The sequence below is a fragment of the Histoplasma capsulatum genome, genomic scaffold (genome assembly GCF_000149585.1).
Source record: "Histoplasma capsulatum NAm1 scaffold_2 genomic scaffold, whole genome shotgun sequence".
NCBI lineage: Eukaryota > Fungi > Ascomycota > Eurotiomycetes > Onygenales > Ajellomycetaceae > Histoplasma > Histoplasma mississippiense.
This window is the reverse complement of record NW_001813981.1, coordinates 1,866,118-1,880,497: the sequence shown is the minus strand read 5'-3', so window position 1 is coordinate 1,880,497 and position 14,380 is coordinate 1,866,118. Positions and strand designations below refer to the sequence as shown.

The window sequence follows — 14,380 nt, the reverse complement described above, 5'->3', positions numbered from 1 at the left end:
CCCACGCACTTTTTTTGGGACACCATCTGGACGATAATGTTGATACGGTCCTCAGTCGGCTGACTCGTGGACAACGCCAGGCATTTGGTCTCAAGGGCGTCGCCAGCATAGGCCATATACCAGAATGTCATGGCATTTATGGGGTAGCGGAGAGTGGCTCCGTCACCCGTTTAATGAATGCTCAAAGCACGATAAATGCTACCAGAGCCAGAGACTTCTCAAGTCGCGAGAGTCACAGCTCTAAAGGGTTACAACCGGAACGCTCTACCACGACCGATCGGGCCCGCCGCTTTCGTGCAGATCTAAAACTACCTATTGCAGAGGGTGGTATTTACCTATTCCGTCCGTTTAATTCGTTCCCAAAGTCACGTCTCACGTCTACTTGTCTTCAAGGCGGCATACAGTTCGTCACCGACCGAACAAATTCTGATCCTACCCTTACCTCTAGAAACACACTACGTCATCTCCTTTCCAATGACATGCTTCCTCGCGCACTGCAAGCTCCGTCAATATTGCAACTTATCGAGAACAGCCAGCGGATTTCGGATGAACTAGGCAATGAATCTAACGCCTTCTTAAAAACTGTCCGAGTTCGCAAACTTGACCTTCGAACTGGCAGCCTTGTTCTCGAGTTCCCTGGTCCTCGAGATATGGAAAATATCGGAAAATCCCAGGATATGCCGGTTGAGAATTGTCCCCCTAAACTTCAAAAGACACTGGCGATTTCTTTGCGGCGCCTCCTGGATATTGTTTCCCCTGCTCCGAAAAGTGACGTACCGCTAGAGAAATTCACGTTGGCGTTACAAAAAGTTTTTCCAGCGCCTGAAACAACGCGTGACGAAGAACCAGCTCCTGCTAGAGGGAACATATTTACTGTTGGCGGTGTGAAATTTGAACCAGTAATGCTACCGAAAATGTGGGCTGGTGGGAAAAGCATCTCTCTCAAATCATTTGCTCCAAGGAAGCAAACTGATTATTTCCCAAACACTTGGCTGCTGACCCGCCTGCCGTACTCAAGACGCACCCCAAAGCCTGTTTCCAGTTTCGAGATTCCACTTCCTACTTCATCACTTGCGGACAGTGCAGTCGAATCACGCTGGTCTTCCTGGCAGCTTTGGGATAACCGATACTGGATACGATTGCGGGTCGAAAAAGCAATCCCAGGCAATCCTGTGGAAGAGGGTTCGTTTGAATCTAACGACATGAACATCCCCGTTGTGGTTCGTTCAATGGAAGGACCAGACTTAGCAGACGTCAGACGCCGACTCGTGAAATACACATGGTCGCTTTCTAACAAACAATTTGATCCTAATTCCGTCAAACCAGATAGTCCCTCGTTCGCAACACTAAGGACGAGACATCATTTAGATGACCTTCTCCAGTATCATGCGCCAGGTGACCTGAGATATACTATTCCCGTCATCGCAGAAGCAACTGGGCAAAAACGGGTCCTCGCATTTCCATCGTTCGGAGTCAAAATGCCAGTAGCTTTCACTCAAAGTGTGTGGGGTAATAATGGCACTTGGACCTTAAACTGGCAGATAAATTATAAACACATTGATCTCGATCTATTAAACCTGATATCTCGGGATTTGGAGACAGTATTATCTCAAGTCACTCCTATTAGCGAAACTTGAAGCGAGGTTTTCATTTTGCCCATAGATATCCAGGTCATGGACCCCATTTTGAAAACGTTTTGTATATATGTATATTAATAGACCGAAAGGAAAAACCATCGATACAAACTAGCGAACTTCCTAGGGTGTGCAGCCTGGTATGGACTGCACAGCCACTAGCATTCGAGCACTAACATCAGGTCTTGATTGCACATCCTCTCATTCGACCGCCAAAACCAGACATAATTCGTGGGCCATTTATCACACATTCTCGCGAAAATCTCCATTTCCCTTCCGCTTGGTTGATGTAAAATGTTTCGAACATTGAAGCCTACTGCTCCCTCATCCGGGCAAACGTCCTTGCATACACCCATCCGGAGTGACCGTGCTGTGGACAGGGTAGGCGTGGCTCTGAAGCTCCATTGTACTCTTGAGGGGTCAACCGCTGAGAACCATTTGAAAACATAACTGTTCTAGGACCACAATTCTAGGCAAAGCATTTGCAGCCAGGGAACCTCAGGTATAAATGGATCTAGCATTTTCTCAATCCAGAGGCCCCAATCATCATCCCAGCGTAATGCACAAACAGCTAGGCAGTACTCCCAGTAACTTGGATACCAACCAGACTTCTCCCAGTCAAGAATGACAAGCTCCAAGGCCTGATTACCGGCAGTTGTGTGCTGGGGGTTGCTTCGAATCATAATATTTTTGCGTTGAACCATGAGTAAATGTTGGCTTGTGGTCATGGAAAATGTGTGGCAGACATTGGCGGTAAAAATCTGCTTTATAAGCAGGCCGGCCATCATATGTGTATTTCTGTGCCATTGCTTCATTGAGTGCAGCTTAGTGGCAAATGGACCATTGATTGTAGCTTCTGCATGCTGTGTCCAAAATATCTCATCAAGAAAGCATCGTTTGCCTATACTGCCATAGTAACCTGGTGATGGCAGCTGGCATTAACTCCTTATAGTAATCACACAGTTTTGCAACAATAGATTCCTTCTCCGCATATGTCAAACTTGCCCATAGTTTTGCAAGTGTCTCACCAGCAATATGCTCCATGACAATGTAGTTTTTACATGTTTGTGGATTTGAATACAGAGCATAAACTCGAGGCACAGGGATCTTTGTCATTTCCTGAACAAACAGCATGTTCTCTCCTTCAATAAGATTGACACCCTTCCCAAACTTCGCCACATAATGAGATCCCACCTTGGTGTGGATTTAATTGTTGGTTAAGAATTTCTCAGCCAGTCCGATTTATGCCCGCTCGTCTGCTTCCGGTTTTGATACCACGTTGGTGAAACTACAGAAATATCTTCGCAAGGTGCAATAGACAAGTGCACTTCCTCGGTTCTTCACTGACAGGACAATGCGACAACGAAATGTCTTTCGAGGTCTATCGGGTCGCCGATGCTGGTTTACCACGTGACCACCACGATATTTTCGTGGTAACAAATGACGATCAATCTGGCCATCGCGTCCAAGTGACGGGCAATACCTAAACTCCTACACATTATGTAAATAAAGGAAACTAGTTAACTATAGGAGGTCAACATCGTAAATCGATTTCCAGAAAACAAAAGCCAACCAACTCCCAAACGCTCAAGTGAGACTGCATCATCAGTTAAAGAATCAATCCCAAGTCCTAAACTGGCAGAAAGCTCTGCAAAGAAATAGCAAGACGATGCCGGACCAGGCGTGGAATCCATATAAAAGATGAGTAATTCAAATGCAAAAAAGAAACCTGTACCTGCCCCGTGTATTTGATCGTATCCCCGCCTCATATTCTATCTGCCAAGTAGTATTCCTCACAATAACCATCCATCAAAGTACGCCTTAAGTCATACCACCCCATCCCATATACCGTTCAATAAAACAACTAAATGCCATCACCACAAAACGCCCTCATTCCTCGCCCTTTGGTGCATCCCCGTTGACAAAACCAAGCTGCTGCGCTTTCAACCCTCCAATCTCCCTTTTTAACCTCAAATTCTCCTTTTTCACCCTAGCCACTTCATCTAGTGCTTCTTTCAATTGTGATTTGAGTGCCTCCTCACCAGCCCCTAGTCGTACTTCCTTAGTTACTTTACTAAGTTCAACATTGAATCGTTCATAAAGGGCGCTGTTCTCTGCGCTTGCTTCTCGATAGAGTTCGTCAAGTTTCTTAGCCCTCCTTTCGCTCACAAGGAGCGAGTCTTCAATATCTTTCTCGAGGGCACTTGTTCTTGATGACAATTCTGATAACAGAGTATTAACCTTGGCCTCGATTGAACGGGAACGACTGTGGAGAGTTGTGGTGGAGCTCGAAGTCGGCGGGGATGACGCGAGCGTTCTTGGAGTTCCTGGTCGTCGCCTTACCGGAGAGAGTCTGGGGGTAGATATTTCATCTGCCAGCGAAGAAATTTCAGCTTTTATGGCAGATTCCGCACTTGCAATAGCTTTTTTCTCATTCTGAAGACGTTCGCGTAACTACCCATTTTTGGAATGTTAGCAGAATACCTTCTGAAATGGTGGACTTAATAGAACATCCACATACCTTTTGGGGATTTTGCATTCGCAGTTTTGGGGTTCGAGGAATCGATGAAGATGACTGAGGTCTCCCGTTATACATATCCGTCGGGTTGGGTAAAACAACTCGATCCTTGCATATATTGTTTTCTAGGAGATGGAATAAAGGATAGGCCTTCCGAACGTCGTTTTGGGGCTGAGCTGGGAGTGGAATGGCTGAGTTTGACTTTCTATTTGAGACTTTATTCCCGAGCGTAGTTCTCGGTGTCGGGGGAGCATTCTCTTTACTAGATGATACTAGGGGTCGTGAAGGAGACGAAGTTGCAGGAACTATCTTTTTCAAAGTTTGCGGTCCAGTCTTATCGGCCTGCTGAAGCGGAGACGAAGGATCCAGTGAGGTTGTGGCATTCGGAGGGGAAGCCGGAGTAAGCGGGCGCCTCAAATCAATTGGAGGCAGCAAAGTTGAAACATTTGTGGCAGGCAAAGCTTTCAAATCAGACAACGAGCTTCGCCTCTTTTTCCTTATCGTTACAGGTTTATCCGTGGTGGGATGCTCACCAATAGATGCAAGTGTAGGAGCATTGCTGTGAGCACTGTTTGGGCGTAATGACTGATCCTCTGCGGATGCAGAAAAAATGCCATGTGCGAGAAGGCGTTCCCGTGACACAGGTCGCAACAAACTGTTTAAGCGCGAGTCGATGTCGATAGATCTAGATCGAAAAATAGATGCCTTTGAAAAACTTGATGGCTGAGAGTCTGTTTCTCCGTGTGCTTTGGATTTGCTAAGTGTTCGAATTATAGAACTAACTTTTCCTTCGCTCTCTGATTTACCACGGTCTCGAGTACTCCCAAAGCCAAACCTCTTTCGAAGAGAAGATGTGTTCGAGCTTATGGACCCATGGTTTGTCGATCCGTTATTCATAGAGTGAGCCCTGGAAAACGGGCTCGCATGGTCATTTAATAGAATCCCTTCAATCGGCGCACCGGGAGTGCTGCTTTCATCAAATAACCGGTCAAAATCCTCGACAAGACGATCAAGGAGCGAAATATGCTCCATGGCGTTTCCCTTATCAGTCAAAATTTCAGAGAAAGTTGCTGTAAGAGCACCGCGATCACCATCATTACCAGAAGCATCAAGCAGCTCAGCGAGCAATTTCACCAGCACTGTGAGAGCTCGGCGATTCTGAGGACTCATTTCTGTCAGGAACTGGTGGAAATAATTTTCAAAACCTCCGGGAGACATTGAATCAAACTTGGACTGTATGGGCTCCCACGCGTCTGGAGGAATTATGGGGCCAATATGTTCGTTCCAGGAATTCGCCATGAAGGTTTCAAATGCCACAAACAAAACGTCAACTGGAGATTCGGCAGCCAGCTGAATCTTTCCAGCATCCTCTAAAAGTGCATTGTAAAGCTCATTTATTGTGGCGGGGTCAGCCTGCCTCCGCATTCGAAGTATGCGACCAACAATATTCCCACTTCTCGAACGAATTGCAATAACGTAGGCAGAAAATGTCTCTTCTAGAGACTTAAAAATATCTGAAGTGCCCTCTCCCGAACTTACTCCGATTAGGGTGCCGCCGTTCCCCGTTTTGGGAGGAGTGGCCAGGGTATTGGAGTGGTCTAATGCTGGAGGAAGGATTTGCGGAATTTCTCGTAGAATAGGGGCAGGAAAAAGTGATCTGGGAGGTGGTAACGAGCCTTTCGGACTGCCGTTCCAAAAGTTTGATAGAAGTTTAGATGGGGAAGGAGGTCTAAATCCTCGCCCCGATTTTGCGTGCTCCAGAATGTAGCTGGCGATCGAACGAATAATGTTGAAGTTAGTATTTAAAATAGCTGAAGTAAGAATGGGATTCTCAGGCTGATGTAATGGGCGAAGGACGTTGTTAACTATTTTCTTCGTTAGCGATCATTAGCTTGGGGCTAAACCTTGAAAAAGCTGACTTACGTCGATTGGACAAAACTGAGGCAAACTCTTCAGCAGAAAAGGAATCTACTGAGGAGAGGCCCACTACAGATTCTGTCTCCATCTTGTACATGCCAATCCCAGACTGAGAGATCGAGGCGATAACCTCCACGCCCGGGTCGGCTCAACTCTTTCGACATAACGGTTTTTGTTCCCTCAGATATGAGTTTAACAGTAGAGGATAAGTATGGGCCACCAACGTTTTTTGGTTCATCCTCGAATACGGATATCAAGATGCCAATCTGAAGAACGCCCTTAACACTGCGAAGGCTCTCATTTGCTATGTTCACGGTACTCCTCTGAGAACCGTCCTTCGATTCGGGCCTTGGTGATTTCTTCAATCAAACGCCCAGCTTTACCCTCATAGTTTGACAAGAGTTCTAAAGCGTGCATCGCGGATGCAGAGCGAGAACGCTCATTCTGCACAAAGTTTCCCGCCGGGGTAAGATATAGGATACGGCCGCATACCGATTGGGAGCAGCGGAGGTTAGTTATCCGCAGTGCTTGTAAAAATTTAAGTTCGAAAGGCGCCGGTCCCTCATCATAGGGGACAACAGGAGGTTTGTCGAGCTCAGCATAAAGACCACGAGCGGTCATTCTGCTTTCAAATGCTTTAGATAGCAAGATCAAGTAGTCTCCATAAAGCAACAGAATCCCTGAATCTAAACTTTCTTTAGGTGAGCGCAGATGATAAGGCGGTGGTAAGTCATAGAAATCAACCGCGGTAATCAATCTTCCAGAAGGCATGCTGGCGGCAGGAAAGTCTTCAACTAGTCGCTGGAGTCGTTTCAGATCTCGGGAATTGTCCTTTGCAGAATGTGAATCTAGCGAGCAAATTTCTGTGATAATATCGCGAGCCTTAAGGAGTGTTTTAACAGCTGGGTGGACAGAGGGAAGTGCACTAGTCATAGCATCGATAAGAAGGCTATATCTAGGGAGGCGCTGAACGGGTTCCATTAATACTGAGCGCATCTTCTGCTCTCCAGTCTCGTATACTCTCTTAGAGAAACTTGATTGGTTATCATTGAGAAAGGAACTCAAAGTTTGAGAGAAGCCATGGTGAGCGTGCATGTAATCTCCATATGGGTTGGAGAATTTTGGGAACCATTCTAGGAGGGCATGGGCAAACTTGATAATGCCTATGGGATCACTTCTCCTTCCTGCAGCGTCCCTGCGAAATGACGACGAGTCGATGTGCGTGTCTCCTGACAGATCTTCAAGAGCATCTTTCTCCGTCTGTTCGAGTATCTCGCGGATTTCGGCCAAGAACCCCATGTTAACCTCAAGGATTTCTTTCAGGCAGGGAGGAAAAAGCTGCTTCAGTGCAGTCTCATCAGGGCTTGTACTTGTTGGTGGCTTATCGGCAGCTTTCTGGGAAAATCTTTGAATGATATTATGTACCAAGTCGTACATTTTTCCAACGTATCTTTCCTCAGTATCTACAGCTTCACACATGGCTAATCGGAGAGCCTCTTTTTGGGCGGCAGAGAACAATTTTGATTTTCTCGCGTTTAAGGGTTGAGAAGGGGCTCGCCGCAGTTTCGAACTAGGTAAGAATACCGGGTCGCCAAGATTTTCAACCAGTGAACTATACTTTCCATATTGGCTCGTGAGATCTCCTTGGGATTCGACTTCAACGTCGGAATTGCGGGAACCATTGGCGATTGCGATGGCACCAGGGGGTAAAACAAGATCCACATCAATCCATGGGACAATTCTGTCACTATATGCGTCTCTGAGATCGCGGATGGCATCTGTAGGGTCCTCTACCTTCGCCATTTTATTCGCTAACTCCGCAGCATGAAATTCGTCGAAGGCGTTTGGCAATCGCGCGGCCAGATTTCCAGATCGCGCAGTGCCTAGCAGTACATATCTGACCGGCTCAGAGAGGTCGCTAAAATATTTCAAAAGACAAACAGCTAACCCTCTGCAAATTTCATCGCCTTGCTTGTCTAGTGGAAGGTGGTTGACTGCAGCATAAAGCGGGCCTGCTGGAGATATTGTAAGTCGAGGGTAGCTCTGGACCCCACCAGGCGCGATAATGTGTGCTTGGAAACGCGAGCTCCGAACAGTGGAATTGGCTGTTACGACAGGACCGTGGAATATGAGAACTGACGAGAGAATAGGATCCACGGCATGGTAGAGTGTAAGTTGCTCGAGGGGTAGGCCCGCAACGGAAGTGGAAATGGAGGTCATGGTGGGGGAGGGGTGCACCTTCTACGCGTTGCGCCGGCGTAGATATTGAGCGTAACGAGGCGTCGTTTTCGACGGAAAGCGTATAGGACGATTTGGCAGGTGTAGTAGCACCGCCCTGCCAATTTATAGGGTGGGGATCTGTGTGGTTTGGCACAGCCTTGATCCTAAAGGGCCCCAAATGTTTTAAACATTGCAGAAGAATAAACAAACCTGAAGATGAGATCAAGGGCAACCATTTGATATTATGAACACATGGCCCTATAACCGAAAGGAATGTTGTTGCGAACCGGAAGGGAACCTTCCAGTGAAAATAAAGGACGAATGGTTGAACAACATCACCCGCTCTCTATTATCAAGCGGTCAGGGCAGGTAAGTATGGTGATTTGGCGCTCGGTCTGGATGCGCTGTTTACGGTCTTGTTTGTTGTCCGGGTCCTGCAGCTGTGATTGGCCCCAACACGCGGTTGGATGGCGTCACACGCGTCTATCGCTAGCTTACGTCATCCAACAATTTGAATCGTTTGATAACTAGTTACTCCGTAATAAGTTAACCTTGAGTGTTGGTTGGAAAGGACAGGACAGGAACAATCGCCTGTTGATGAAGCGGGCATAGAGAGATCCACGCATACATACCGTCTACGGATTTAATGACCATCCCTAATTATCGACTCCCAGCAAAATTTCATTACTAAGCTTGAGGTCAGTCATTAAATGTTATCTGTCGCATGTCATTAGAGATAGGAATAAAGCAGTGATGGATGGCAAAATTGGCCACTTCTCAAAATGCCTCCAGTGAACCTTTTATATCAAGCGTCTGCACGTAAGATGCAAATGAGATGCCTTGACCGGTATTCCTTAATGAATATGCAGAATCATCCAGTATCTGGCCCCGCTCATGACAGCGAGTACTGTGTATTTGTAAACATAAAGATAAAAATATCATACGAATGAAGAATACTAACCTCAATGGCCCACAATAATGCAGCTTTTCTCGTCCGGGCTACATAGTTTTCTACACACTCAAACAATTCTGAAAAGCTAGAACAAGAGCTCTGTTGATCTCAGGCCCTGTAAACGCTAAACCTGAAATGGAACTGCTGGAGCTCCACCGGGTTTATGTCAGCCGTTATTTTTGAGCCTGGTGAGGACAGCTACGAGTTTGCTCGACACCAGATCTTCATTCTCTTGCCGCTAGAATAAAAGTTACGAGATTTTTTTCTAGGAGCTGTGGGCTTATGGGAACTGTGAACATATGGTAATATGCCAAATGATTAATTGAACGGATGCCCATACATATAACGTCCAGTGGTCTGGTAAGCTAACACCCTCCCAGGCAGAGCAATATCAGGAAACTGTTCTAATATATGTTGAGTCGTGCAGAATGAAATATGACCATTGCGCTCGAGAGACTTAATGGTCATGATTCCCCTGGCATACTAGACCCTTCCACGTCTGGCTCGGTGACTCAAAATGCTCCAACCGATATACCAGATTTATACCAGAGTGGCAACATGAAAGGACGCAACACCATACCGATAGCGGTAAACCCTGTCGAGCTGGTGACGACAGAATGTATCACAGTCACCTCCTCGATGCGAAAGCATTCGAGATGGGCTCATTCGTCTGTGGCGGCTATCCTGAGCGGAGGTGGTGCTTCACGTTCTTACGAGCGCGAGCTTTCTGTCCCTCTCAATGTCTCCCTTGCGACGAAATCTCCGTCGACAATCGCCCCGACAAAATCTGGATCTGCGGGGGTTGAAGGGGAACACGCACTTGCGAGTAGATGGGGTCTCAGGGGGAAGAAAGGAAAGAGCTTGCAGGACAACCCGTTGATGTCTGCTTTTACGCGGTTACGTATCGACTTGAAGGACTGTAAAGATATTCGCGATTTTGATACCCCAGCTCTTCTACATCCATTCCTTCAGGTTATACGCTCATCGTCGACATCTGCTCCTATTACATCACTTGCATTGATCTCAATAACGAAGTTCTTTTCTTACAATATCATCAATCGAGATTCTCCACGCCTCTCCATGGCCCTTCAACTTTTATCAGCCGCTGTCACGCATTGCCGATTTGAAGCCACAGACTCTGCTGCTGATGAAATTGTTCTCCTTCGAATTCTCAAGCTCATGGAGGGTATGCTCTCTAGGACTGAGGGTGAGCTTCTGGGAGACGAAAGCGTCTGCGAAATGATGGAAACAGGACTGAGCATGTGCTGTCAAGTTCGACTATCAGAAGTCCTACGCCGCTCTGCCGAGATGTCTATGATAAACATGTGCCAAGTCATTTTCCAACGCCTTTCCCAATTGGATGTCGAAGATTTACCAGAGCCCAATTTGCCACAAGAAGAGCACTCGCAAATGGAGGCTGGAAATTTCAAGATGGATCCCTCTGTGGATGGCGATACTGTTACATCAACACATCATTCAAGCCTAGGCATGGATACCTCTACCCCAACAAAGGATCGTAGCAGTGGTGAAGATGATTCAGAAGCTACTTTCAATGGTGACGCTACTACCAATCAGCCCGCGCCGCATGAAAACATGTCCCCTGAAGTTAAACCGTATTCATTACCTTCAATTCGAGAGCTGTTCCGGGTTCTTATTGACTTATTGGATCCACATAATCGCCAACACACAGACACTATGCGAGTCATGTCATTAAGGATAATCGATGTTGCTCTTGAGGTGGCGGGGCCTTCAATAGCGCGTCATCCAAGTCTTGCGCAACTTGCCAAAGATGACTTGTGTCGTCATCTATTCCAACTCGTGAGGTCTGAAAATATGGCTTTGTTAAATGGATCTCTTCGAGTTGCAGGAACGCTACTCTCTACCTGTCGTAGTGTCTTGAAATTACAGCAAGAACTTTTCCTTTCGTATTTAGTCGCGTGTTTACACCCAAGAGTAGAAATACCAAGGGAACCTGGGATCGATCCAAACCTCTATTCAGGTGTTCCACAAGCACCGAAATTGGTGAAGCCCTCACCATCACCATCACAAACCAGCAGTGGCCGTTCAACTCCAGTTCCTGTGAAAGATCGCCAAAAGCTTGGAATGGAAGGCGGGTCTCGGAAGCCTGAAGCGCGAGAAGCGATGGTGGAAAGCATAGGGGCATTAACACGGATTCCAAACTTCATGGCAGAACTATTTGTGAATTATGACAGCGAAGTCGACAGGGCTGACCTTTGTGAAGATATGGTTGGGCTCCTGTCCCGTAATGCGTTTCCTGACTCAGCGACTTGGAGTACCACAAACGTGCCGCCATGATGCCTTGACGCCCTATTAGGGTACGTGCAATTTATTGCTGAAAGGCTAGATCAGCCTCCTAATTACGACAATCTGCCGGACCCTGCACGACTGAGGAGCCAACGTCAACGGAAAAAGATCATTATCCAAGGCGTTGCGAAATTTAATGAAAACCCCAAGGCTGGAATCGCATTCCTCGCCTCCCATAAAATTATAGAAGATCCAGATAACCCTCATCTTGTTGCGAAATTCCTCAAAGGCACAAGTCGAATATCCAAAAGGGTGTTGGGAGAATTTATCTCAAAAAAATCTAACGAAGCCCTTCTTGACGAATTCATTGGTCTTCTCAACTTCGATGGCAAACGGGTAGATGAAGCGCTACGGGACCTCCTGGGCTCTTTCCGCCTGCCTGGCGAGGCGCCTCTTATTACCAGGATTCTAACTGTATTCTCGGACAAATACATCACCAAAGTAAAACCAAGTGGTGTGGCGGATAAAGATTCGCTATTCGTCCTAACGTATGCCATCATCATGTTAAACACCAACTTATATAATCGAAATGTCAAGCAGCAGGATCGAATGTCGTTCGAGGGTTTTGTAAAGAATCTGCGGGGAGTCAACGGCGGGAACGATTTCGACACTGATTTCCTTCAAAGCATATACACTTCTATCCAGCACAACGAAATTATATTACCGGACGAGCATGAAAATAAACACGCATTTGATTATGCCTGGAAAGAGCTTCTCATGAAAACGGTGGAAACTGGAGAATTAGCTGTCTTCGACTCTAACGTCTTTGACGCAGAAATGTTCCAGGCGACCTGGCGACCAGTGGTGGCAACACTCTCATATGTTTTTATGTCTGCCTCTGATGACGCAGTCTTCTCCAGAGTCGTCATCGGTTTTGACCAATGTGCCAAGATCGCAGCCAGATACAATCAGACTGAAGCATTGGATCGCATTATATACTGCCTTAGCTCCATAAGTACCCTTGCACCAGACACTCCCCCCAATACGTCTCTCAACACCGAAGTTCAAGCCGGGAAAAAGAGTGTTATGGTTAGTGAGCTTGCAGTAAAACTAGGCAGGGATTTTAGAGCACAATTGGCCACTGTGGTATTGTTTAGAGTGCTGATGGGGAATGAATCCATCGTTCGAAAGGGGTGGACTCACATTATCAAAATATTGCATAACTTGTTCATAAACTCGCTCATCCCCCAGTTCGAGAGTATGAAACCGAAGCTGGATGTCCCTCCAATCCCACTCCAACCCCCATCACAAATCATCGACCGAGATGGGCGAGGTAATGACAGCGGGCTACTTTCAGCCTTCACGTCGTATCTCTCAAGTTACGCTGCGGACGATCCCCCCGAACCTTCTGACGAGGAGCTTGAAAATACCCTGTGCACGGTGGACTGCGTCAGCGCTTGTTCCATTCCTGAGATTCTTACAAATATAAGGTATGTTAAACTCTGCGCAATCTTAACTGCTCTGTTCTAACCTTTATAGCTTCATGCCTCTGGAGTCTGTTGTTTCTTTAGTCAATGCTCTGCTATCGGATCTTCCGGACACAAGCCCAGCCGTTATTGTTGTCAAACCTGAAAGGCCTCCTCCCAATGCATCTCGATCTCCAAGCAGTAAAACAGACGCTGATCGACCAAACTACGATCCTGGGATGATATACGTCCTTGAGTTGGCTACAATTCTAACTATCAGAGACCAAAATACTATCTGTGAGTTAGGCGAAACTCTGACCGGCGCGTTACAAAATATTGTTCGAGACTTCAAGGGCTTCCATTCTCTTGTAGTTTCTCGAGTAATATCATATCTCCTATCTCTGCTTTGCCATGCTTATGTATGTTGAAATTCCCCCAATCAGTAATATGAGATATGTCCGTGTAATTAATATCATTCAGGAATACTCCTTTATGCGAGTGCCGGTTGTCCTCCATGCTATCTCCGCCTTGGATCAAAATATTCTAGAAAATTCAGCCGTTACTATCATCAAAGGTCTTTCCTACTGCATCACAAGTGCCGCTCCTCTCAAGAGCGAAATTACAAAATCACCAGATTTCTGGTCGATATTGCAGCGGTTACATCGACATCAGGAAGGCGCTCCTATGGTTTTCGATCTTCTTGAACATATTGTGCATTTCACACCGCCCGTGATTTCAGCCGACAACTACGAATCTTGTGTAGTCCTTGCAAACGATTTTGCAAGTGCAGGGAGCCTTGCTGCTGTGTCTGACCCAAGGAGGGCTTTGTCAGGAAAACGATCCATACCAGTGAAGACCCCTAAAGCACAGTAAGTCCTCTGCTTCTTTCCCTCTTTGGCACCACATATTCAATACTGACGCTAACCCGACCTAGGGATAATCCGTTGGCACAACGCGGAATTAAAGCAATTGGCCTTATATACCACTTGTCAAAACGAGTACCAGATCTCATCCAACAGTCTCACCTTGAAAGAAATGAAGGTACGTGGAGGGATTTCTTAGTATTTTCTCCGCATGTTGGTTCTGACGTATTTTCTTCAGCATGGGCTGCATACTGGTCACCAGTATTCAACGCACTGACCACCCAATGCCTAAATCCTTGCCGCGATATTCGACATCAAGCAATCTCGGCACTGCAACGATCGCTGTTGTCGCCTGAACTTGCGTCGACAGATCATACGGAGTGGATCGCGATTTTTGGAGAAGTCCTATTTCCTCTCATTCTACGACTTCTGAAACCTGAAGTGTACCAATCCGACCCTATGGGAATGAGCGAAACCCGAGTCCAAGCAGCAACCCTCGTGTGCAAAATCTTCCTTCATTATCTGTCCTGCTTTCGGAATGGGAG

General features: G+C 46.6%; 4 protein-coding genes across 4 annotated transcripts in view; 2 read left to right on the top strand and 2 right to left on the bottom strand.

Moving 5' to 3' along the window:
* HCAG_02646 (predicted protein) overlaps positions 1-1,637 on the top strand; it is a gene marked incomplete at both ends in the record, with an annotated part of 2,212 nt that extends 575 nt beyond the window's left edge. Inside the window, 2 exons of the mRNA XM_001542425.1 lie at positions 56-1,182; positions 1,327-1,637. Of these exons, the coding sequence (XP_001542475.1) occupies positions 56-1,182; positions 1,327-1,637 (1,438 nt within the window). The remainder of the gene's footprint in view (positions 1-55; positions 1,183-1,326) is intronic.
* A 452-nt stretch (positions 1,638-2,089) lies between these two features.
* Positions 2,090-2,422, bottom strand: HCAG_02645 (predicted protein; the record flags this gene model as incomplete). Its single annotated transcript, XM_001542424.1, has 1 exon — positions 2,090-2,422. One exon carries the CDS (start codon positions 2,420-2,422, stop codon positions 2,090-2,092), a length of 333 nt encoding a protein of 110 aa, XP_001542474.1.
* Positions 2,423-3,524: 1,102 nt separating this feature from the next.
* HCAG_02644 (predicted protein) lies at positions 3,525-8,289 on the bottom strand (the record flags this gene model as incomplete). Its single annotated transcript, XM_001542423.1, has 5 exons — positions 3,525-4,088; positions 4,156-5,520; positions 5,692-5,920; positions 6,389-6,513; positions 6,562-8,289. 5 exons carry the CDS (start codon positions 8,287-8,289, stop codon positions 3,525-3,527), a joined length of 4,011 nt encoding a protein of 1,336 aa, XP_001542473.1.
* A 1,387-nt stretch (positions 8,290-9,676) lies between these two features.
* HCAG_02643 (conserved hypothetical protein) overlaps positions 9,677-14,380 on the top strand; it is a gene marked incomplete at both ends in the record, with an annotated part of 5,269 nt that continues 565 nt past the window's right edge. Inside the window, 7 exons of the mRNA XM_001542422.1 lie at positions 9,677-11,059; positions 11,484-11,504; positions 11,612-12,996; positions 13,046-13,391; positions 13,453-13,841; positions 13,907-14,013; positions 14,074-14,333. Of these exons, the coding sequence (XP_001542472.1) occupies positions 9,677-11,059; positions 11,484-11,504; positions 11,612-12,996; positions 13,046-13,391; positions 13,453-13,841; positions 13,907-14,013; positions 14,074-14,333 (3,891 nt within the window). The remainder of the gene's footprint in view (positions 11,060-11,483; positions 11,505-11,611; positions 12,997-13,045; positions 13,392-13,452; positions 13,842-13,906; positions 14,014-14,073; positions 14,334-14,380) is intronic.